Source organism: Orbicella faveolata, unplaced genomic scaffold, assembly GCF_042242905.1.
Source record: "Orbicella faveolata isolate gen_17 unplaced genomic scaffold, um_ofav_v1 contig_24, whole genome shotgun sequence".
Classification (NCBI taxonomy): domain Eukaryota; kingdom Metazoa; phylum Cnidaria; class Anthozoa; order Scleractinia; family Merulinidae; genus Orbicella; species Orbicella faveolata.
In genome coordinates this window covers 17750522-17776652 of record NW_028301552.1, presented here as the reverse complement: position 1 = coordinate 17776652, position 26131 = coordinate 17750522, and the positions used below count along the sequence as shown (strand labels likewise).

The window sequence follows — 26131 nt, the reverse complement described above, 5'->3', positions numbered from 1 at the left end:
ATTTTAGTATTTGGCTCGTCCCCAATCTCCTTAATTATGTGGTCAGTAAATGAACTGAACTTTCATTCGCGATTTCTCAGGACATTTCTTCACTTCTTAGCTTATAAGGAGGAGATCGTTGATGGTTGACTCAGCAGGAACAGTCACTGTCAGTTTATTCGACATTGGGTGGGTACTAAATTGGTGAACCTGTCTCAACAGGCGGACTCAGATACCATTTTTTTTGAACAAAAAAAAAAGCTCTAATTGCACTGGCTTTTAAAGCATAAAATGATTTAGTTAACACACTATATGTACTAGAAGGCTTGCTATGCAGTAGCATTTAAGAGCAGCTTCGCCAAAATATGAACTAGACTGAGAAATAGTGAAAATTTCTCCAAACTCGCTCAGAATGAAGCCCTACGGACACTAGTTACAGAAACACTGTTTTTTTTCTAAGTTCGATAAATCAAAAATTATTTTGTTACTCAATTATTTTCTTTTTGATCCCCCAAATCAGCCCAAATCGATCGAAAATAAGGCCCCATTTATATGGTCTCGGGTACCCGAGACAACCCTCCCCCTCAGGCAACTTTATCGAGCCTTTATACGAGAAAACAGTTTCCCTGCGGGCCGAGTCAAAGTTGACCCTACCTAATTATTCATAATCCTTATTGAATAATCAAATCTGTTAATATCCCTCTTTTTTTTAAGTTTCCCTCGGTCATTCGATCACAGTGGGTTTTGCCGAGTTGATGTCCACTTCTTCGATATAAATTTCTGCTTTAAATCCCTAATCTAGGCATTCGGTGACAATCGCCACACCGAGAGTTGTCCTGGTTAGGCCAGCCAAACTGTTTATATGAATATATATTTTCCCGCCTGCCAGGACTACCCTACCTCCCGAGGCGAGTTGCTTGCCCTCCCCCCCCCCCCCCCCTCCCGAGAGGGATTTGTGATCGTCTTGTAAACAGTTGGTTAAATTTTGCAAAGAAATAAGTGAAAAGTTACCTCGGCTAGGGTAACCTGGGGGAGGGTTGTCTCGGGTAATCACCGTATAAACGGGCCCTGAGAGGCATATTCAGAGGCTCGTAAACTGAAAAGTAAAAATCTTTAGTACAAACTGATTGTACGTCGTATTTTTACTTCCTTTCTCGTATATTTAGAGCTAAATAGATCGCTATTTGATTAGAAATAAAGTTATTGAAGAATTTCCTTAGTTAACGACCCAAGACAGCTAAACGAGAGGTCTACATTAAGCCTATTTTCAAATGCTAAAAAGGCGTTCTAATACACGGCTTTTCCCATAACGACTAGTTTGGTCTGAAAAAGCATTGTTTCTTTTTCAAATTAGTGAAATAAAATTTTTGGGTAAATAAAATCACGAGCGCTAAGATAACGAACTAAATGCAGCACTATCTCGAGGTCACGTGATGACGCGACGCAGGTAGGACGCACGAGTTCGAGCTCTCCACTTTGAAGTTGGTCAATCTCATTTTCTCGACGGATGACGATCTTCTAAGCTCGATAAACGTTCTATATGAATGTGAGAACCAGATCTAAAACCTTACAAATGTCCAATACTGACTCAACCAGATCTAAAACCTTACAAATGTCCAATACTGACTCAACCTCAAACAAGCTGGACGCCGTCCTTGCCAAAATGGACGACTTACTCAAGTCAAGAGACTTACAAGAAACAAAGTTGAATAGTATCCTTGAGAAATTATCTAGTTTAGAGAGTTCACAGAGAAAAACCGCTGCCGAGATGTAGATAATGAGCTGACTCGCAAAGCGAGCTGTGAAGAATTAGCGTCAGTTTATAAAAAGATGGAGGACCTGTAAAATAGGTCGATGAGAAATAACATTGTTATCTGGGGTCTGAAGGAAGATGCAGAAGCCGCACACAGTTCCTTAGAAGATTTCCTGAGGGTTGAATTCTTCGAGAGACACATATAACTTCAAAACATTGAGGTGATGAGGGCCCATCGAACGAATGTCAACCGGCGAGCCACGGAGGCAAACACCTCTACGGTTAGGGCGATTCATATCTTTTGAGGTATTCTGACAAAGTTCAAATTCTTAAAGTCGCCGCAAATGCTTTGAAGGACAATCCCTTTCTGGGCAGTCAGATTTTTATTTCTGATGATGTCTCAAAGAACGTCCGTAAAGACCGAGCAAAGCTTCGAAAAGACTATCTCAAGAGGATTAAAGAAAGAAGTGATGTCGAATTTGCATTCATATCTTGGTCGGTACCGGCACAAATTTTGTTCAACGATCGAAACTGCTCAAAATTAAAATCTTTCAAACTTCCGGATGAGTAAATACGTTCAACTTTCTTATTTTTTTGTTTTTCAAATCGATCTACTGACGGAGGAACATGTCTACGCTTTGACGTTTATTAATATTTAGCTTAAATAACTTCGATTGTTATTGATCTAGGTTATCTCGCTGTTAACATTCTGATACTGAATGGTGAGTTTGTTCGTTACGCTAGTTATTAATTCGAGTTCAGATTTATTAACACCGATATTGACATCTCATGTATAGTTATTGTAAGAACATTACCAGGGTACTACTGCAGTGTATGTCAAGCTCTAAGAGCTAGAATACTCTTTTGGCTCTGTTTTAGTTTTCTTCTTTAAGTATAAGATTGAGTATAAGTACGCTAGTTCAAGTCGAGTGATATTCGCCTTTATGTGGAGATCCCAACGGGAGCGCATTGCAACCACAGGATGGTAAGTGCGCTTTCGTTTATATGTATGTGTGTTTTTGTCATTGTGTGTGTGTTGATTTTTGTTCTTGTTTGCACTGCGCGGAACACTTTACTGTTGGATACAATAATCTCTACTTTTAAACTGATACCATGCATATCGAAAAAATTATCTCTAACATCATTGTATTTAAAAAAGCGGCAGTTACTCCAGGCAATGAAACAACCTCCCGTATATAGATAAAATGCTGAGTAAATAAAATTCGAAGCCTGATACAATTAAATTATTATCCTTTAACGTGAGAGCAATATTTTCCTGGTGCAGAAAGCAAAAAGCCGATTTGATATTTTTACAAGAAACGCATTCAAGCAAGGAGCGTGAGGCTCGGAAAAAAGAATGGGGTGCAGAGATATTATTTTCTCATGGGAGTACAAACGCCAGAGGTGTCGCGGTGCTTATAAAGAACGGCTTTGACATTGATATAATGTTGTCTCAGATAGATTCGAGTGGAAGACTTTCGTTGTTTAAAGCTTTGATCAAAGAGGAAAATTATACAATTGCAAATATCTACGGGCCCAACAAAGATGCAGAAGCTGTTCAATTTTATCATAAACTATCAAAACTATTAAGAACCAATGATTTCGAAATGAAGAGAACATAATTATGGGAGGTGATTTTAATTGTCCCTCGAATATTAATCTGGATAAAAAAGGTGGAATTCAAATTCCCCGGATGCACGTCGTAAAATCTATTGAAGAAATTCAAGATGAGTTCAGTCTCCATGACATTTGGCGCATAAAAAATCCAAATCAACAAAGTTTCACTTGGGATCGCTGTTCTTTTTTTGTATTTTGTAGATTAGATTACTGGTTGATCTCGGATAAACTGCATGATTTAGTTACAGATGTGGATATTTTGCCCTCAATCAAATCAGACCATTCTGCAGTATTCCTAGATCTCGAAGAAATTAAGGAAAATAACAGAGGTCCTGGCTATTGGAAATTGAATACGACGCTATTGGCGAATGAAGAATATAAAAAGATGACCAATGATAAATTGCCTATTTGGCTTGAGGAAGCAAAGGATCTCAAGACCGAAGATCAATTTGGGACTAGATAAAATTTAATAGTAGAACTGATTCTATTATTTTCTCAAAGCGTTTATCGCAAATTCGACAAAAAAGTGAAAGAGAATTAACTAACAAATATCAAGAATCATTAGCTGCCTATCAAGATAATCCCTGTGACAATACGCGAATAACAATGGAAAGATATAAAAGCGAACTTGAATTGAAGTATGACAAAAAAGTTGAAGGTTTAATTATACGGGCAAGGGCACGATGGCACGAACACGGAAAAAAGAATAGTAAATATTTTTTAAATTTGGAGAAACGTAACCATATTAAGAAACATTAGAAAATTATACTTTGGTGGAGTTATCTCTACCGATCCACTCTCGATAATGAACGCACAAAAGCAATTTTACACTAAGCTGTACAGCAGTTCCAAAACAAAGTTAGACACTCCAGATGCAGCTATCTTCTTTGAAAATCCAGGTCTATCAAAGCTATCAGGTGAAGCAAGTGAGAAATGCGAAGGAAAAATAACAATAGAAGAATGTCAAAATATTATCAAAACATTCCAACTAGGTAAGACTCCTGGAAATGATGGTCTGCCAATTGAATTTTACAATGTCTTTTGGTCATCAATCAGTCAAATGGTGGTCGAAAGCTTTAACGAGGCTTATGAAGAGGGAGAAATGTCTAACTCACAAAGGCAAGGGGTCGTTACACTTATCGAAAAAACTGGTAAAGACAGAACTCGTCTTGAAAATTGGAGACCGATTTCTCTCACCAATGTTGACACTAAAATAGCATCCAAAGTAATAGCAACACGAATTACTAAAATTTTACCAGAGATAATCCACAGCAATCAGACTGGATATGTTTCAGGTCGATACATAGGGGAAGCAGCTAGATCAATTCTAGATGTCATGGAATACACTAAAACATTCGATATTCCGGGTATATTATTATTCATAGATTTTGAAAAGGCATTCGACAGCCTTGAATGAAATTTTATGTTTAAATGCTGAGAAATTTGCGGCTTTGGTCACAGTCTTGTAAGATGGGTGAAAACATTTTATAGTAATGTATCCAGTTGCATTATAAACAATGGATCTTTTTCTGCTAATTTCGAGTTAAGCAGAGGTGTTAGGCAAGGGGATCCTCTGTCGCCATATCTATTTGGGATCGCAATTGAGACTTTAGCTACTGCAATCCGAACAAGTATCGATATTAAAAAAATTAAATTAGACTTAGAGGAATGGAAACTTGTCCAATATGCAGACGACCTCACTGGCTTTTTATCCGATTTAACATCCGCACGAGATCTCTTTAAATTACTTGATCGTTTTGGGAAACTATCAGGTTTAAAGGTTTATTATACTAAAACAGAGGCAATGTGTATTGGTTCGTGTCGTGACAGCCCCGAGAGACCCTTATCTTTAAAATGGTGCAAAATCGTAAAATCTCTTGGGGTACACTACAGTTACAACAAAGAAGTGTCTTTTCAGAAAAATTTTTACAAGATTACCGAAATTAAAAAACAAATACATCAGTGGAGCTGGAGAGGTCTCTCTTTATTTGGTAAAGTATCAATCATTAAAAGTCTTCTTCTCCCTAAATTGGTACATATATTTTCTATCCTCTCACCTCCCTCGGAATTTATATAACTGATTCAAACGATAATATATAAATTCTTGTGGAAAGGGCCTGATAAAATAACCAGAAGGGCTACAATTAATTGTTCTGACTATGGTGGGTTAAATCTCACTGATCTAGAGACTTCAATTAAGTTTCTTAGATTAGCATGGACTTCGAAAATTTTTAATCCTGAACCGTCTCCATGGAAAAGCTATCTTAGATATTTGCTCAAACCTTATGGAGGTTTTTTATTTTTTCACTGCAACTATAATATTAATGACTATCATATTAATTCGATTCTTTATTTAGAAATGCTGCAGTGGTGGTCTGAATTTCGCTCAAAATTTTCAACGGATTCTACAGCTTTTAACTCTATAATCTGGAATAATTGTAATATAGAGATAGACGGCAAACCGATCTGTTATAATAACTATATGAATGCTGGGGTAATTTTTATCAGCGATTTAATGTATTCTCGGAACAATGTTGAATCCTTTAACATAGCAAAGGACAAGGGACTAATAGGCTCAAATTACTTGACGTGGTCTGCCGTTCGTTGCTCTTTGCCAAAGAATTTAAGGAATCTCATCGTTCATAGAAACGTTTTAAATACACTTGAGATAAAATGTGGTAACAAAGATTTTAATCCTCTCTTGAGCAAGAGTAGAAACTTTTATGCTTTTCTCATTCAAGAAAAAGCCAAACATTCAAGAGGGTTCTATAAACTAATGTCAGATTTTAACCTAAGTGAAGAAGAGACTCGAAAAGCGTTTGTACTGGCAAAATCAGTTGCTCTTAAAACATTTGTACAATGTTTTCAGTTAAATACCCGATTAGCAAAACTCGGAAGGATTCAAAGTGATCTTTGTACGTTTTGTCAAACCTCTCGAGAAACACTAGAACATTTCTTTTATCGATGCTCCTTCTCAAGAGAATTTTGGACTAAATTTGAAAACTTTTGGTTGACAGTAACCAGGGAGCAAATAAAACTGCAATATATTAACATTGTATTAGGAATATTAGATCAGAGATCTAACCTGCTCAACTACTTTATCATTTTAGGTAAAATTTATTTATGGAATTGCCGCAAAAATAAACAAAACCCTCTCTTTTTGCCTTTCGAAGATGTGGTCAAGAGAAAATATGAAATTGAAAAGCTTATAGCCTCTCAAAGCATCTCAAGCTTAAAACATTTTCAGGCAAAATGGAACCTAGTTTTGAATAACAATCCAATTTTTTTGTAAAGGAGTAAGTGCTGCTTGTTTGTTTGTTTTCTTTTCTTTCTATCATATTGAACTATGTAAATTATGTAAATTTATATGTACATTTATGATAATTCAAATACCTGTGTTTTAATTTTATATAAAGTATCTTGATAACACAAAAAGTAATTGTGTAATTAGATTACAATGTAGAGTAAGATTTGTGTTATCAGTTGTGTAGGCAGAGTATCTGTAGTATTTGTAATCGTAGTATTAGTAGTAATCGTAGTGTAAGTAACGGACGTATTGTAAGTAATGTCAGTAGTGGCGTAAGTGATATTAGTATTGTAAGTTATGGAAGTATTATAGGTAATGCTAGTATTGTGAGAAGTTTTAGTAGTGTAATTAATATTAGTATTGTATGCAATAGTAAAAAAAAAAAAAATGCAGCACTATCTCCTGAGAACCTGACCTTTGACCCAAGCGCAACGAAACCGATTATTGCAAGAAAAGCAAACGCTTCGTTATTTTGAAACATTTTCTTGTGAATCGCAAGAAGCTGTTCTTACAGGATCAAATAAGTAGCTAAAAGTCGCATTTCATTTTGGGAAAAGCCGCGTACCAGAACGCCCTTTTAGCATTTGAAAATAGGCTAAATGTATCATAAAGGCTTTTGTTCTTGGGCCATCGTAGTTTAACGAGGAATAAAACACAAATAGCGGTGATAAACATATTAAACTTACGCATTTTAATAACTTGACGTTTCGGATGCTACGCGACATACATTTTCAAAAGTGGAATAAAGACCGTTACAATTTTTGAAAACTATATATGAAATGTAAATAAGGGGTCTGGAAACGAGATTAAGAAACATCTGTTTCTTAACAGTAAAACAATAAAAGCCTAAGCTTATTAATAAAGTATCAGCTTTTCACTGCTGACGTGTACATTAAGAGCCGGCTTAAGTTCTTGGATGAGCAAAGTTTCATTAATTTTACAATGATAATCTGTTTTACCAGAAGCTAGAATATCAAAATGATCCCACTTGATGTTGTGACCTGTGGCTTTTATATGGTCGGCAATGGCTGATGTGGGGTCATTCTTAGTGAGAGCCTTGAAATGTTCCGTTTTCCTATCATGAAGCCGTCGTTTTGTTTTGCCTATGTAAAAGTCACTGCAGTCCCAGCAAGCAGCTTTATAAATGACCTTAGATTTCTGTGAACAATTTAGACGGTCCTTGTATCGAAAGAAAGATTTGATTCGGCGAGTGCTTTGAAAAATTATCTTAAGATTGACAAATGAACAGAAATTGTATACACATGATTTCAGACGCTTAGAGACTTGGTCACTTTGTACACCTAAGTAAGGTAATAAGATGATAATATCTTTCTTCGGAACCGTAGGGACGGGGCTGCTTGGCTTGTTTCTGTTTCTGTTTAGGACGTCGTTAATGTTGTAAGTGATAATACCTAGTGGGTAGCCATTTTGAAGCAGGAGTTTGCGAAGGTCATCAAGGGCAGATTTAAGCAGGAAAGCGGAGGAGCAAATTCGGTAACAGCGATAAGTAAGTGTACAAATGAGATTTATTTTGTACTTGCGTGGAGTGAAGGAATCCCATTTAGTATAAAGGCCAGTAAACGTCTTTTTCCGGTAGATGGATGTGGCAAAAGTGTTGTTTGGGCAGCGTTTGATGAGGATGTCTAAAAAAGGAATTTCATTGTCTTGTTCAAAATCAATAGTAAATTTGATACTCTCGTGACGACTGTTTAAATATCGCAGGAACTCATTAGCAGTGTCTTTGCTGTCAAACATGGTGAAAGTGTCATCAACGTACCTATACCAGAATGACGGACGAATTTGACCTTTCGTGACAATTCGTCCGTCACTCTGGTATAGGTACGTTGATGACACTTTCACCATGTTTGACAGCAAAGACACTGCTAATGAGTTCCTGCGATATTTAAACAGTCGTCACGAGAGTATCAAATTTACTATTGATTTTGAACAAGACAATGAAATTCCTTTTTTAGACATCCTCATCAAACGCTGCCCAAACAACACTTTTGCCACATCCATCTACCGGAAAAAGACGTTTACTGGCCTTTATACTAAATGGGATTCCTTCACTCCACGCAAGTACAAAATAAATCTCATTTGTACACTTACTTATCGCTGTTACCGAATTTGCTCCTCCGCTTTCCTGCTTAAATCTGCCCTTGATGACCTTCGCAAACTCCTGCTTCAAAATGGCTACCCACTAGGTATTATCACTTACAACATTAACGACGTCCTAAACAGAAACAGAAACAAGCCAAGCAGCCCCGTCCCTACGGTTCCGAAGAAAGATATTATCATCTTATTACCTTACTTAGGTGTACAAAGTGACCAAGTCTCTAAGCGTCTGAAATCATGTGTATACAATTTCTGTTCATTTGTCAATCTTAAGATAATTTTTCAAAGCACTCGCCGAATCAAATCTTTCTTTCGATACAAGGACCGTCTAAATTGTTCACAGAAATCTAAGGTCATTTATAAAGCTGCTTGCTGGGACTGCAGTGACTTTTACATAGGCAAAACAAAACGACGGCTTCATGATAGGAAAACGGAACATTTCAAGGCTCTCACTAAGAATGACCCCACATCAGCCATTGCCGACCATATAAAAGCCACAGGTCACAACATCAAGTGGGATCATTTTGATATTCTAGCTTCTGGTAAAACAGATTATCATTGTAAAATTAATGAAACTTTGCTCATCCAAGAACTTAAGCCGGCTCTTAATGTACACGTCAGCAGTGAAAAGCTGATACTTTATTAATAAGCTTAGGCTTTTATTGTTTTACTGTTAAGAAACAGATGTTTCTTAATCTCGTTTCCAGACCCCTTATTTACATTTCATATATAGTTTTCAAAAATTGTAACGGTCTTTATTCCACTTTTGAAAATGTATGTCGCGTAGCATCCGAAACGTCAAGTTATTAAAATGCGTAAGTTTAATATGTTTATCACCGCTATTTGTGTTTTATTCCTCTTTAGGCTAAATGTAGACCTCTCGTTTAGCTTTCTTGGGTCGTTAAGTATGAAAATTCGTCAAATATTTTATTTCTTATCAAATCGCGATTTATATGGCTCCAAACATACAAGAAAGGAAGTACAAATACGACGTGCAATCAGTTTGTAATAAATATTTGTAATTTCCGTTTACGAGCTTCTGAATATGTTTCTCATTTTCAACCGATTTTGGCTGATTTGTGGAATCGAAAAAAATTGCATGAAAAATAAATTTTGGTTTATCGAACTTAAAACAATATTTTATAACTAGTGCCCGTAAGACTTCATTCTGGGCGAGTCTGAAAAAATTCGATTTTTCCGCTATTTCCAAGTCCAGCTGATATCTAGGGGAAGCTGCTCTTAAGTACTATCATACCTGGTATAGACTTCTTACCAAGATTTACTGCATTCCTTACAACAAGGTAACGAGCATGGAAACCATTTTCCTCTATTCCATTGTCTGAATTCAGGCGTACAGTGACATAACTTTGACTGACGCTGACTGCAAACGGTGATATTTTCCCACAGAATGTCCATTTTAAACTTTGGGAACTGTCACTCACTTGAACGAAATCAGAACTGCAAAATTGGACGAAAAGAAGAACTTTCACATCATCGTTAAGAGTCCCTGTCCATAAAAATGGAAAATAACTCGGCAAGGGTCGAAAATTCGATTTCGCTCATATTTTCATGGTAGATAGGCTAGGGCATGAAAAAAACTACTGGGTAGTTTTTTTGGCAAAATATCCTTTTATTTCAAAGAAATATGCAAATTACCAAATTCCGTTAAAATCGTCATTTGACGCACCAGTTTATTAAGCAAGTTTGAGAGCCTCGCATGCAAAACCACATCATTCTTCCGTCTTTAAAACACTCAAATATGTTTCTGCAATGCTTAAATGTGTACTGGGTTTATTTTAGGGAATGTTGCGTTGTCTTTTTGGGTGCAAAATAATTAAATTTCGAAGACATGCATTTTATTCACTTAAAAGTACTTCGTGAATATAATTAATTTTCACCATGTGCGAAACCTTCAAATTTATTAAGCTTCTGGTGGTTGAATCGCAGAAGGATGGTCTACAGATTCCTGTAAAAATTTCTTTGGGCAAATGATTGTGAGCGACGCGAGAGCTTTTCAAAGTACGTTAAAAATGCAAATATTTGACCACTCCCTCGTGAAATTTCAATTTACGGGTTAGACGTATATTTTAGCATGCGCCACATGACTTGACCTATGTTAAGTTGAAATAGACACAGAGATGATAATTTCGAAATGTTCTAACCTCATTTGCTGTAAAAGGCAGGTCCAAAGCCGATTTGACATGTTTCTCTCACCGTTCGTCGCACATAAAGCAGAAGTTTGCTTTTGTTTACATAACGTCCGATGTACATCGCCAATTGTCAACTTATTTAATGGTCGAATACCATGAATCTGTGACCCTCTTTCGACACATATATCACCACTGCATCTAAGTCAAAAACGGCTGAGTCATTTGTAGATAGTTGCTTGCTTTGCACTACACCAAAATATTACGTTTGATCATCATGGTTTGATGGCTTGAATCCTTGCTTGCAGCGGTTCCTTGTTCGTCACGCAATACTGTCATCCCATTTTAGGGGTAGGGGTAGGACAATTTCTATCCTAATACCTAAGGCTCCGTAAGGCTTGAAACTACTGGGAGCACATAATCGTATTATGTAGGAAGAGATTAAATTAAGAAATGAAAAGAATGAATATCTTACCATTGCCCCTGTTGTTATCTTTTACTCGACCACCGCTACCTACATGCCCTGCGTAATACTGTAACGCTAAACTCATACCTAGGTCTTTTCGCGCTGTGCAATTATTTTTGGTTTACATGTAATACAGTGAGCTACCCTCGGGCAAATGGGTGCATGGTGACCGCTTAATGGGGCTAGCCGCTTAAATAGAGGTTGTTGTACCTGAATATTATAATTTTTCACTATCGGGCTATACATTTCTTGGTGAACATGGAGTCAATTCAAGACAATCATGATAGACGTGTGTTTGAATTATCACTCGTCATGCACCTTCAATTTCAGACTCTAATCTGCCATCGCCCTTTCCAAAACAAAGTTTTTAAATTTTGGCTGGCCGCTTAATAGGAGTAAAGACAATAATGAAACCCTTATCGGAACGACCAAATGGTGGCCGCGGAGGTAACCGGTCAATAGGTGTTTTATTTACAATATTTTACTGACAATAATTTTGGACTGTATTGACAAAAGTCCTCTATTTCCTGTTACAAACATACCAAAGCCTCGCCACAAGGCAAACAAAATACGCCAAATAAAATGGCATGGCCAGGGCTATTTACTCACGTAATTACTAATTAAATTTAGTCTGTTTTTCTCACGAATTAGACACGTTGTGATTTCCTATTTTTATTTCAACTAGTTCTTGCTTCATTGATTTATAATTTGTTTATGGCGATTTTTTTAAAATTCTAGTGAGTACAGGCACTAGCTTTATCAGCTGTTGTCTGAAACATCAGAACGTTCAACAAACGTGATTTGGACCGAGGCCACGTACACTATAGAATACGATTATATAAATATAAACATATTATTATATATATGAACAAACAGATGAACAATGATTGAATTGTTTCACTTATCCTGAGAGTGCTCTATACAAAATAGATCAAAATGTGCAGCATATGCCGTGACAGCATTGCGTGACGAACAAATAACGGCTGTAAGATTGTGCTGCGCCGACACGCTTATCAGCAGTGGTCAGCAATCAATCAAACGCAATATTTTGGCGCAGTGCAAAGCGAGCAGCTATCTACAAACGACTCAGCCGTTTTTGACTTAGATGCAGTTATGTTCATATGCGCAGAAAGACGGTCACAGATTCATGGTACTCGGTTAACAGTAGGCGATATCGGACGTTAACCTTGTGTAAACAAAAGCAAACTTCTGCTTTATGTGCGACGAATGGTCAGAGATCGACTAGAAACACGTCAAATCGGCTTTGGACCTGCCTTTTACAACAAATAAGGTTAGAACATTTCGAAATTATCACCTCTGTGTCTATTTCAACTTCTTATAGGTCAAGTGGTTTCGATAGGCTGTTATGGCCGGGAAGCGGGCTGTGGGAGTGGGTCCCCACAGCCTCTCGAAGTGCTTCTCACGGCGTGCGTCTCAAAGAGCCACTGACAGCCAAAGTCCAACTACTGGCCTCCTCGCGGCGAAACCGGCACCACTGACAGGAGAAGGGGCGAAGGCGAGTCACTGGCGCCTTAAAACCAGTTGCCCCCCTGTACCAGCTGCAACAAAGACTGCCACTCAAGAATCGGGCTTTTGAGTCACTCAAGAGCCTGTCGACACTGATGCGCTGACCATCGCCTCTCCGAGACGACGATGCCATATATAGGTCAAGCCATGTGGCGCATGATAAAATATACGTCTAACCCGTAAATTGAAATTTGACGATGGATGGTCAAATAGTTGCATTTTTGACGTACTTTGAAAAGCTCTCGCGTCGCTCACAATCATTTGCCCAAAGAAATTTTTACAGGAATCTGTAGACCATCCTTCTGCGATTCAACCACCAGAAGCTTAATAAATTTGAAGGTTTCGCACATGGTGAAAATTAATTATATTCACGAAGTACTTTTAAGTGAATAAATTACACGTCTTCGAAATTTAATTATTTTGCACCCAAAAAGACAACGCAACATTTCCTAAAATCAACCCAGTAGACATGTAAACATTGCACAAAAATATTTGAGTGTTTTAAAGACGGAAGAATGATGCGGTTTTGCATGCGAGGCTCTCAAACTTGCTTAATAAACTGGTGCGTCAAATGACGATTTTAACGGAATTTGGTAATTTGCATACTTCCTTGAAATAAAAGGATATTTTGCCAAAAAAACTATCAAGTAGTTTTTGTCATGCCCTAGCCTATCTACCATAAGAATATGAGCGAAATCGAATTCTTGACCCTTGCCGCGAAATTAAGAATTTTTCTGATTTTTACAGGCAGGCACTCTTAACAACAAAACACAAAAGCACAATGATTTGAGCAAAACTCCTGCGTTAATTCGCTGTAGTTGTGTTCCAAAACTGCTTTTTTCTTACATCCGTGTGCAAAATGTGACTTTCATTACCTTTCGATGAAATTTGATAAAATATGCTTTGCTGAAGTAATCATGATTATGCCATTGGTAAATGCTTCTAATAGTTTAACCATGTTTGCGCTCCTCATTGAACTTGAAAACTTCTTTAGGTACGTAAGCCACTGACCGAAAAGTTACCTGCAAGGAGTGCCAAGGCCCTCTGTATGAAAGTAGTCAAATAGCACTATGATCTTTGCCTCTGTTAAATCCATCCCTTGACCTATTATCCAGGTGCAGTTTGAATTACTCGGATACTTGTTCGGGTAGTTTGGACTGGTTAACTCTGATACCTCGTTGGGTACGAAAAACAGACAGCCTGAAAACATCACAGAACAGGGTTTAGAGATGCGAGCAAACCCGTTATAGTGCTTGTTATACGACTTTCTCCATCACATTACGGCGGATGGTTCCGGAGATGCTAGTACATTAGAGTAGTTACCACTTGGGCCAGTAAAGGGATCTCACTCGAAACAACATGTGCATTACCTTTACGGTTTTGACATACTTCCGCCTTTAGGTGAAGGAAGATTTTCGAGAATCATTGAAATAACAGAACGTTTGGAAAGAGTAGGCTAAGGGCATCGTTTGCATTGCATTCATTGTCATATATTTACTTTGTGCGTGTCCTCATCACGTATGGGTGTATTAGGAACTCAAAAAATGACCAGCTCTCAGTTAACTCGATAGATCAGTCTGTAGAGCGATGTATCAGTATCACAAAGGTCAAAAGTTCGAATCCCAAATTCCGTTTAAGCCTTAATACTCTCTAAGCTGCGTTCACAACTGCGATGATGTGCCTACTAAAAGTTCCACAGGCTTATAATTTTCGAATGTATAACTCAGTGACATTTAAACTAAATTTCCAGATTCGACATTGAATAAATAAGCATCGTTGCCAATTAAATAGTACCTGTTTTTGCATACTGTGGCCTACTTTGGACTCCAACGCCAGCACTAGTAAAACCAGCAATCTGGATCCTGTACAATGTTAACACTTTCAGCCCTTTAATCACCGCAGATACAGCTGTCGCCTGGAGAGAAATGTTGTTATAGCTTCCCGGTGTCCATGCTTCCTTATACTGCACCAGGTATCCCAAGAGTTTTCCCATTGCGTCTTTTTCACTTATGGGAGACCATGTAATAACAATACTAGTAGAACTAGTGCTGTAAGCAGTTATATTATCAGGAGGTTTTGAAGGAACTGTGGATGGATAAAAGAGTAGCTATCGATCATTGGTCTACAAGCAAGAGTTAAATACAGTTTTGCTTCGAGAACACATACTTTTGTACATTTCGTAAAGATACTTTGAAAAGAACCGGATTCAGCTTTTTTTGTCTTTGCATGTAGTGTGTTTAACACTAGATTACTGCAATGTTTATTTGCGTCCCGGGGGGTACTCCTCAAAGTTTTTGGTGGGGATGGGTGACTCCAGCCTTGAAACTTGTACCCTATTTCAGACCAAAATCTATGCTTGTCCATACTCTTTTTCACGCCTAAGCGAAAAATTGATACCCTATTTTAGACCTCTAAAATTAGTAAAAGGTCCTAATACAAAACTGCAGCTATCAAGAAATGGCTTCCATTTGAGTAAACATTTGAAAAGGGCTACAAATCTGCCGATGCTCATGCAGAAAAAAAATAGCTCCTTATAAACGAAATACCCAATGCATTGCCAGGAGCCCACCCGCAATGCCAATCCAGAGTGAAAAACATACCCTTTTTTGGACCAAAACCGCTCAAGAACCATACTCTTTGAGGCCGCACGTACTTATATTGCCTCAGCCTTAGCTGTTGTTAGTTCTTAAACTATAAGTGAAAACTCACCATCTTCCTCTGTTCGAAGCAGAACAACACTGCTGCTTCTCATTGCAATTGTACGATTGGTCTGCCCTTTGACCAGGGCCACAACTTGAACCTGATACTCTGTGTAAGGCTTAAGCGTTCCCACCAGTACATTTGAAGAGGACACATTAGCTGAAGCTAGACGCGATGTGTCATTTATTCCAGTAGCAGTACAAACAGCCACGAAAACAAACAAATCCTGAACCGATATGGCATGTGTTACGTTGGACCACCTTACTGATATTGTTGTTGAGGTAATGCTCTCGGCAGTAATGTTCCAACCATTTAACTGAGGGGCTGTAGTACACGAAAATCAAACAGTGGAGATTTAGTCCACTCGAGTTAGAAAGATATCTTAATGGTATTACTATTTCTAGATATGATACTTGCATTGCCTATAATATTATTATCTTTCACTTGACACGGCAATTTACCATTGAACTAAGTGCAAGACTAACGGTTCACAGTTTTTTGGAAGATCCCCAGAAGATCTAGCTTCTCGAAATATTCTAGCAAGCCCTCTGTTACTGTATCGAGTATATCTCTTCGACATTTACTTCCGGTTACCTAGCAAAATGAAGAAAATGCTCTCTTACGTATAATTTTTAATTACCTAATGTGCCTATTTCTAAGAATTTGAGCACTTTTAATTAAATGACATCACAGCTTCACTATCAACAGTTTTCTTTAGCAAGCCTTCTTGTCGTCGTGTCTCTACAACAAAAATACGGTCAAGGGCTGTTTTAGCAGAAGCTGATTACGCGGGTAGAGTTCAATCCCTTTCATTGGTAACAGTAAAATCGTTAATAATTCGGGTCCTCAACATTGTATCTTATGAAGACGTGGTTGACCATCGCATTTATATACAAAGTTTGAGTAGCTGTGAACATAACAACTGTGTCACTACTGCTCAAGCTGTGTATATAGCTGTGATGATCAATCATGTCTTCATATCTTTCTCAGCAGTTCAAATAATGATCTTTCATATATTCCCTGATATCTTCGCCATCACGGGTATATTACGAACTCACAAGGTGACCAGCTACCAGCAGTAGGATTGGACGCTCAGTTGGTAGAGAACTGTACGGGTATCGCAGAGGTCATGGGTTCGAATCCCGTTCAAGCCTGAATTATTTCTCTTTAGGCTCTAATTTTACGGCTGATCAAGCTATGTATATGACTGCGATGATCAGTCATGTCTGCATATATTTTTCTGCAGTTCAAATAGAGCGATTTCAATTGAGTGTCGTAAAACCAAAACTAAACCAGTTACTTACCAATTATACTGCTCATCCAATCTCAAACTGTAGTAAAACCAAAACCAAACCCAAAGTAATTTCCTGATTAAACTCGACACTCAATTGAAAACCGCTCTATATGATCTTTCTTACATTCACTTTTGTTGAATGTCCTGCTGAGGAAAGGCTTGCCACAAATAACTAGCTTAAAATACTCCCTAAAGATTAAAATACACTTATATCTGCTTTTCTAAATGCCTTGTCACCGAAATCCTCCACCACAATTTACATCCATTCGGTTTTAACAACAATGTGATAGAAAGGTGGTTATAAATACTGCAAATGATTGCATGCTCTAAATAAATAAAAAGAACCAATCAGTGTTACCCAGTCCGTCATTCTTTTCGTCTCCATTTAGGCAATAACAGTTTAAAACGCTTACAATTCCACGGACAGATCTCTGATATTGTAATGAAAAGTGATTGATTACTTATTTTCTACTCAGGTTATCAGAAATTTGGGGGACTGACCTTTGGTTAATGAGCCGTTAAGCATGTAATATTGGGCTTGGAAGCCAGGTGCCATATTTGTAAAACGATCCGAGTGGTAACGCAGCAACAAGGACGAACCATCCGATAGAATTGATAATCCCGTCCTTGAGCCGCATATCCTATCTACTTCCTGTCCTTTCTTGATGTCAAGATAAAAGCGACTGTGGGAACAAAACAAACAGTTTCAATTTCACTACATAAAAAAGAGTACAGACTTATGTTCACTTAAAATATAGTAATTACTGTGGCTATGGGCCAATCAACTTGGAAATGGATTGTTGGTAAACAGTGGTTTTTAATCCGTTGGTCGAAAATCATTTAATTATCGAGGCTTTGTTAAGAAATAGTGCAAAACGTAACAGTAAGAGAATACATAGGGAGATGCGACACCGTTTAAAACATTCCTGAAGTTATTGGTAACCCTTGTCCGAGACGTTATCACAAAGAAATTACCGCTTCTTATCCGCCGATCATCAAAGCTAACTTAGCTATTCTCACGGCATATATAATCAAAATTTGATTGAATCCCTCCAAATTCCACCATGATTTTGCCTTTCCATTTCCATGATACTTTCCGTTCTCTTCGTTTAAATTCCCGTGTTTTCCCTCGATCATTGTCATTTTGCCGGCGTCCCGATGGAGGAAGCTTTTGTCGCTCCTACTCCCCTCCCCTGGTACTGGTTGACGGTGCTACCCTCCCTTCTCGCTGCATGTACCTTACCTGCCACAGTAGTCGAAGACTCCTCCCATAACTTAGTTTACCACGATGTGGTAATGGTAATGTATGCGGTGAGGATAAATTGCCGTTTGTTTGGTTGTTCGTGATAATGCGAAGGCGGGTAACTCAGCGAAGTGAACATCTATGGTTTTGAGTCTAAAGATTCGCGTGCGCTAAAGAAAGCCATAATAAAGATTTCCCGAAAAGGCATCCCCAAAGGGTTACCAGTAACCAAACCGAATCAATTGAACGAACAAAACAAGGAATTCTCCATTAACAAAATACGCAAATCAATCTGTGCAAGTGTCAAATAGCGACTGCTGTTCAAGATAAAGGTGAGAAATGCATTTAGAAGTTTCAAAACATGCAATCATCTACAACAACTTCCACGAAGCAACTTATTCGATGCACTTTTCTGCCTTTTCATTGGCCATGGGCCCGCCACGTAACCTGCAAATAACTGCCTACAAATAATGGTCTGCTCATGCGTAGTACCATCCAAATGTGTTTCGCTACAAATGATATTTTGCTCATGCGTAATTGTAACCACGCTCTCATGTGAAAAATGGTGGATCGCTTCCCTAAGCTGTCAGAGAGTGATTTAAATATGAAAACAAACTTGGTGATCGAATGATAAAACAATTATGGAACTCGGTCAGTGTCTCGCAGATCAATTAATTGATTTGCTCGCCAATCGACATTTTGCCCAACCTCGTCCAATAATTGTTAATTCTTTGGAGGTTAGCTGAATTAAAACAATGAAACTGATAAAATGTATTTAAACATGGTTTAAAATCAGGAAGACTTTACAACTCCTTTCGAAGCTATCTCTCCAAAGCAACGTGACTAGTACCTTCAAAAGTTTTAGAAAACACGACGGCAGCTTCTACAACAAAAACTCGCTCACCGCAATTCGGTAATTCGCTTCAGTCTGCATGAATCTTTCACCTTTTGGCCTTTTGGTAATAATTGAAGTAATTTCATCAAAACAACTTGTCGGTTTATTTACTCGGTGCGCAGGAGCAAAGCGAAACGCATCGTTTAAATTCTCTTTCGTTCTTCTGTACGTTTTTCGTCTTAAAATTTTAATCACACCTTTAACCCTTAGAAAATTTATTCAGCTCATCAATTTTGTGACTTTCAATATGTTCTTCTTCAGCAGTCGATACAGTCAAACCTGTATGCAGATTAAATTGTGGGTGTTACAAGTTATATGTGAAGTGATGTGACTTAAGAATGAGAACACTGGTTAATGAGTGATTTCTTGTGAAGTTAATAGTGGGATGAATATTATTGTGATAATCAACCAATAAAAAACAGAATTATATAGTCCTTTACTCCAGATCATGAAATTATTGTCGAGGTATCTCCACCAAGTGTGAGGACGAAAAGGAATATCAGAGAGGGCATTGGTTTCCAAAATGCCGAGGAAGGGCTTAGCAAATGATCTAGTCATCTTGGTGCCCATAGAGCAGTGCCACGAATCTGGTGATGGTGTTGAATAGACGCGATGAATCCTAATACTTGTAACCTACATAAATTGGTTTTATTTTTAGTTTATTAATTCTATTTTATATATATTCCTATCTTTCACTGTTTTGTTTTCTTGATATCATCTTGTACAAGTAATTTCTGCCACTCCTTTTATTTTCGAATTATTGTATCTCTCAGTTAGTACGCGCGCTATGATTGGTTAGTTTAGCGGGTCGTATTCTACTGTACGGTCCGCTAAAATTTAAAGCTGTTTTTGTTGCCAAAATGTTTCATGAAATTGTGCGTTAAAACCTGCTAACGACTTACGAGTCATTTAACAACGATTTCAAATCGACTCGGTTTGCTCTCGAGGTGCGTCAGAAATTTGAAGCCGTTCCGAGTGAAGAGAAATCGTTCCCGAACCCGTCAGAAACGCAGTAGAGATATATTTGTTATTGGCCAGCTGGGAGGTCCGTATAGTGAAAAACTGTGACCGAGGTACCGGTCTTCAAAATGCTGCCCGAGGCCGTAAATCGATGGGGAAAAAACTCGGTCCGTAACTTACAGTACGGCCCTCGAACTCGGTTAGTAAGAGATATGTATGTGTTACGACATATAATATTGCAATTCCATTTTCATAATTAACATTTAAACCTGAAGAAGGCTGATCTGGCGTTTGAAATATATAACTTTGTGTCAGCCTCTCAGTAGTCTGACTTATCGAGGAGCTTTACCTTCTAAACAAATTCTGCCCAGGAGGTCTTTTAATCTTGTACACGACTTATCATCGCACGCCAGGAAACGTAACATGAAACAGGACCCGATAAGTTTTTATTTGACGAGCGGTTTTGCCTTTGCGATCATGCTTGAAGCCAATGATATGTTCGTTGTATCATTATCACAGGAATTTCCTTGCTAAACCGCCAGAATAGCTCACTGTTTGACTTAAAAGAGGGGGCTATAATTTTATGAGATTTTTTTGTATGGAAACACTGCCAACATCGTCGCGTCCTGGGAAGCCGGTTTGTACCATAATAATTATGACAATTATGGCGGAACCCGCTTGTAGAAATCTACTGTGGTAACATATATGTATGAATGCCAAGCAAGACTGAAATCGGTAATTAATAGATCATTAGTCTTAAATTTGGCATAACGAAATTGGGATACATGGGCACTGCGCTTTCGATTGATGAACCTGACTTCGAGTATATTCTACGTTTTTATTTGAGGCACATTCTCATGTTACAATGATGTCAAGATATCGCAGTTTGCCTTGCAATATTTTTCTAGCTATATAGCAAGTATAGATGATTTAAAATCCTTAAAACCAGGTCTTGAAATAAATGACGTCTTCTTGTCAAGACAACGAGGCGTGCATTTGGTGTTTTCATGTCTCGGTGATCATTGTTCATGTCGGAGTAATTTATTTTTGGCGGGGAATTTGAGGTTGCAAAAACCGCAGGGCATTGCCATCAATCCTCGATCCACAATGCCATGGAACAAGTAGAGTCAAAGACTGTAATAGTAAGTTGCTCTGAAATTCTTAAATATGCTGTTATCGGAGAACTTTCATGTTTGCGTACGTATCAAAACCTAAACCAGAGAAGAGAGTTCTATAGAGAACTGTTATTGTGTCGCAATCTAGCCGATTATCTGATTCACCAGGGCCACCCAACGACCGTTTTCTCTCAAATGCTTTTAAACGCTGTTTTAGGCTATCTGGAGCACTTTTAAAGCTCTGTAGGTTAATTCTAGGTTGCGCTAAAAAAAAAGTGATCTGTTCGGTTATCCAAGGGGAACTTAAGCATTCTCGAATTTATTGGGGCTTTTTTGTCCATTCCCCGACAACCTTAGGTCTTATCGCCTTTCCGAAAATGATAGCTGACCTTTTTTCGGTACCCAAAAAGACATTTTTAACAATGCGGAAACAACAGACATTAAATTTCTCATATAACGAAAGTTCAAGGTGACGATTCTCTTCAAAAAATCAGAGGGGATTAAAGGCCTTCCGAACAGATAATTTACCGAAACAAAACGTTGGATGCATAACTGGGCTTAACTTATTCTGTCTTGCTTGGGCAGTCAGTTCATTTTATTGAACTGTTGTCATCAGGTGTCAAGCAGAACATTAACCTCACGCGCTAGCTTATTCTGTCTTACTTGGGTAGTCAGTTCTTTATTGAGCTGTTGTTATCTGTTGAGCAGAATATTAACGTTAACTTTTTCTGCTTTATTTATTTCACCTCCTTGCACCCTAGCATTTCTTGCTTTCTTTGAGAAGTCCGTATTTTGGGTTGTTTCTATATAATGAGAAAGGAATCATCTTCGTGCTTAACATAATATCTACCTCTTTTCCTTTCTATAGGGAAGCTGGTCTGCTAGCGGTATTTGTTCCGCAAACACTAAGTTGGCATCTCACCTCAGTCAGTCTTATATGTTAACTTGCGATTTCAGTACATTTAATAAATATTATTACGGCCATTTCATGAAAACATGACAATATACAAAGCTGCGACCCGCGTGAGAAAAATAATGCCGCTGCATGGGATTCGTAACTAAATTAGTGTCATTACTTGTTGCCGCAAATATTACAAATAACACCTCGATTGTACAAACCCTGCGAACTTCGATCTTCAGTTACAGTTAATAATAAGCCATGGGTGGATTCAACACACCCATGGCTTATTATTAACCTAATTTGCATAGATTTTTTTCGTGGGCAAAGCTTCTCATAGTCGGTTACTTTTCAAGTTTGGCTGATTAGATCTACTGTGAGATCCAACGTTCAATCAAGAGGATCTTCGTTCACGGTTTTGCACTTTAGTTTGACTAGTTTGTTTACAGGAAGCGAAGGAGCGAAGAAAGCATCAAGTGAATATCCTATCCATACCGACAACTTAGATTTTCCAAGCTAAAACTGAGAGCCATGTAAACTCGATTATCTGAACGAACATAAAAAATTCTAGAAACAATCAAATTTAGATAAGTATTTTTTTTTTTGTAGTTTGCAAAAAAACTACGCCACTCCGCCGCCTTGCTGAAAATGAGTAGTGGATCTATTATTGTTCAAACAAGGAGCAGCAAATGAATGGTTTCATTGAAACAGATGAACTGCTTGCATACATATATAAGCGTTTACCCTCCAAGACAATATTTAAACTTCCAACTTGCTTACTTCAATTCATACCACATGCTTTGGTTCGTGCCAACAAGAATACAATCAAAATTTGCAAGAATGGAACATTTTCTTACCTGCAGTTCCACGAAGAAGGTAAATTAAAACTTGTGAACGCGATCAGAAGCATCGTGTCGTTGTCGGGAGCAGAGTAACTCCACGCACAGTCATTAGCTTCAACGTAGTGAGGGAACCCAGGAGAGACAATTTCGCCAGACTGTTTAGAAATTGACCATCCACACACTTAAACAACAAAAAATATATTTCAAAAACAAAATAAAGCCATCTTGGTCCTCAAAAAATTATCAGAACAACCAGCTGTTTTCTATGAACGACCCAGAAATTGAAGCGAAACTCCAAGACAAATTTACAAAAAAACTGGCTGGACTTCACTTACAAGTTGTGATCCAATAGCTAGACGACCGTGGACCTTCTCCCATAGTTGTAAATGCGGCTATCACTATGCGATACCAAGTGCCTGGATCTAAGTCAGTCAATTCAACCTGCAACTGGTCTGGTCGCACAGTGACATTTCTAGTTTGATAGTTTGTGTAAGAGAAGTAATACACTCTGTAGCCTCGAAGAAATAATGCCCCGAAATCATCTTGTGGCAATGTAAACCAGCTTACAAAAGCTCTCTGATAGTCCAAGGCCACAGCGGTATTAAGCCGAGGTGCTGCTGCGGGCACTGTAAGAGAATTATAAGTGGTGCAGTTAGTTAAAAAAAGTACTGACATGAAAACCTTTGGTCATACAATATTCGATTAACTTGAAATAAAATATAGATTTAGCCAAGCCTTAAAACGGAGCTCCTGATCACAAGACGTTAACCTGACTTGAGTCTGCGATCCAATCGAAAACCAGTACATGGGCCATAGCCAACTTAAAGGGAAAAAAAAAAAAAAAGTGATCGCGACGAGCTCTAAACCTGAGCCCACAATATGGACAAATGATACTCGTCAGCAGATACCTTGTTTTGATAGGGGTCAATTGACCATAACACGACATTGATGTCCAATATAAAAGCTGTACGTTTTAAACCGAGACTGCATGTTCCAGTCGACCCATTAACTGGAGTATGTTGCGTGCGTACGCGCGCACAAACAATACCGCTAGCTATGATGACCGTGAGAAAAACAATTGATGGGTTTCCATGAGTATGGTGCTCCGGTTGGCGACCCTCTCGGAACCAGGAGCTCCTCAAATTTCATTGGTTGTTTGGAATGTCCTGGCGCTATAAACCGTAAGCTTAAGGAATGCAAAACTACGTCAAAAATACCAAGTTTTTAACAGTAGTACGACCAGGAATAATTTCCACTGTAAAAGGGGTTCTGCCTGCCAAAGTTAAACGTAGTTCTAGACTTTTTAATCAGGGAAAGTGTCCTGGCTGATATGTCATGTTTTGAAATATGTATGACCGCTGGCTTGCTGTAAACTTGCTTCATTAAGAAGAAAGAAAAAATGGCAAAAGTGGGGAAGGAAGGAAAATAGATTGAACTGTAATCCACTTCTATCCTTTCAGTAATATACTTCTAATTGTAACACATTTGTATATTTGATGGCATTTAAAACAATATACTCCGGAAATAAGGAAAGAGGTATTCAGCTGAGACAATGTTTGTTAACACGCTTTAAGATCTATTGAAATAGAACATTTATGAGGTTGAATTAAATCACTTTTTTTCAATCAAATCAAATTTGGATCAATTTTAACAGAATACGCTTTATCATATCCATCCTAAAAAGATCCTACGTGGGCATTTCAGAATAATGGCGGTAACAGGTTCTGAATACACCAAGGACTTTTCGAAATTCCATTACCATAACAGTGGGGGATTTAACCCATCGTTAACGGGTGAAGAAAAGACACTCTCCCACCAGGGTGAGTGATAGGGCGGACGGTTTCCGGCTTCAGGATAAAGCAAAAGCTGTCGCTCGCTAACAAGTAAAATATTTCCTGCATTCATTTCTTTCATATTCTAAAGGTTCGAAAAATTATTACTTCCACAAAGTACTGCCTGCCAGAAAGCACGTCTAGCGAAAAAATTTTCCTCTTGTTAGCGAATTCCGAAAGTGGCGACCCTTAGCAACAACGCCACGAAAGTAGCGAAGTAGCGACGTGAAACGTAACTTAAATTAAGAAACAATAACAACAACAACAACAACAACAACAGGCGCACTGGATCGATTTGTCTAAATATCCCTTTTTCCACAGGCAATATATTAAGGAACTTTAGGAGCGAGATTGAGAACGGAGTACGAGTTTTCAAACGTTTACTTCTTTTTTTAAAAAAGAGAAGACTGCTTTCGTAAAGAAGTATGAGAATTTTCCTATTAGACATGGATCGACCTACATACAGGTATATAGCTACCAGAAAGGAGTAAGCCCCTGAAAGTCGCGACCCTCCAAAAATAACACCAGCAAAAGGTTCCTTAGTGCGAAAGTAAGGAGCACCGTAGCTTTTGGAACTTTACGGTATGTGAAATGTCCTGTAGCTTTAAACTAGTAAAACATATATCTCGTCAGCAAAACTAATGCTATAAAAGAACAACGTGTCGACGAGTTCGGCGAAAGGATAAAATGATTAATGATTGGAGAGCGGTTGGGAGCGTTTTTATATGGTATCGTTCACGGCTTCGTCGCTCAAAAATCTGTCCAGCAATTAAATTTGCGAGCATAAAAATGCCGCTTTATATAATCAAAGTGGCTGTGAGCCACTGAACTCAGAAAATGAGTTATAAAAAATCAAGGTTAAAAAAAAACACACACACAAACACAAAACATTCTTCCTATACCGTGTAAACAATTCATGAATCAAAGTGGAATTGAGCCACTGAACTCGGATAATGATTTACGAAAGGCTGAGAATGGAGTTTTTGTACCAATTAAACAATTGGTGTTCATTCATAGCTTATGTCCGAACGTAGTCTTTCGAAATTAAGCTTACATCGAATTGTACAGTCTCCCTATACGCCAGCTCCATTGAGTGACGAATGACGCCATTGTCAAACTTCCAAACAGTTCCACGAATTAGTACAAATGAGAAACATTACCAGAAAGACAGTGATTCACCTCCGCTTGAATGAGGTCAGCGACGACCTATTTGAACGATAAGCCATCGACTCGTAGGACTTTCGCGCGACTCTTCCGCCTGCTGTTCTAACAACCACCGTTTTTGTAGAAAGCAATACAATGGATACGTTTCACCAAATTTTTACGGATATCGATGTGGCGCAGTGGAGTAGGTGATCGCTCGACAAGCGAGAGGAGGTTTACTTTTTTTTTTTTCTTATTAACGGATATAAAAAACTTTTACCGAAACAGAGCCTTTGCC

The 26131-nt window shown here is 38.2% G+C and overlaps 1 protein-coding gene and 1 pseudogene across 1 annotated transcript in view; one reads left to right on the top strand and one right to left on the bottom strand.

Annotated features, from left to right (window-relative positions):
- Positions 1-26131, bottom strand: part of LOC149110692 (uncharacterized) — a 148908-nt gene that overhangs the window by 26492 nt on the left and 96285 nt on the right. Inside the window, exons 24-30 of the mRNA XM_089292104.1 lie at positions 23194-23484; positions 22874-23039; positions 17407-17588; positions 15621-15935; positions 14706-14996; positions 13934-14111; positions 10045-10229 (exon numbers count right to left, since the gene is read on the bottom strand). Of these exons, the coding sequence (XP_089148230.1) occupies positions 10045-10229; positions 13934-14111; positions 14706-14996; positions 15621-15935; positions 17407-17588; positions 22874-23039; positions 23194-23484 (1608 nt within the window). The remainder of the gene's footprint in view (positions 1-10044; positions 10230-13933; positions 14112-14705; positions 14997-15620; positions 15936-17406; positions 17589-22873; positions 23040-23193; positions 23485-26131) is intronic.
- Positions 1413-2303, top strand: LOC149110694 (uncharacterized; annotated as a pseudogene).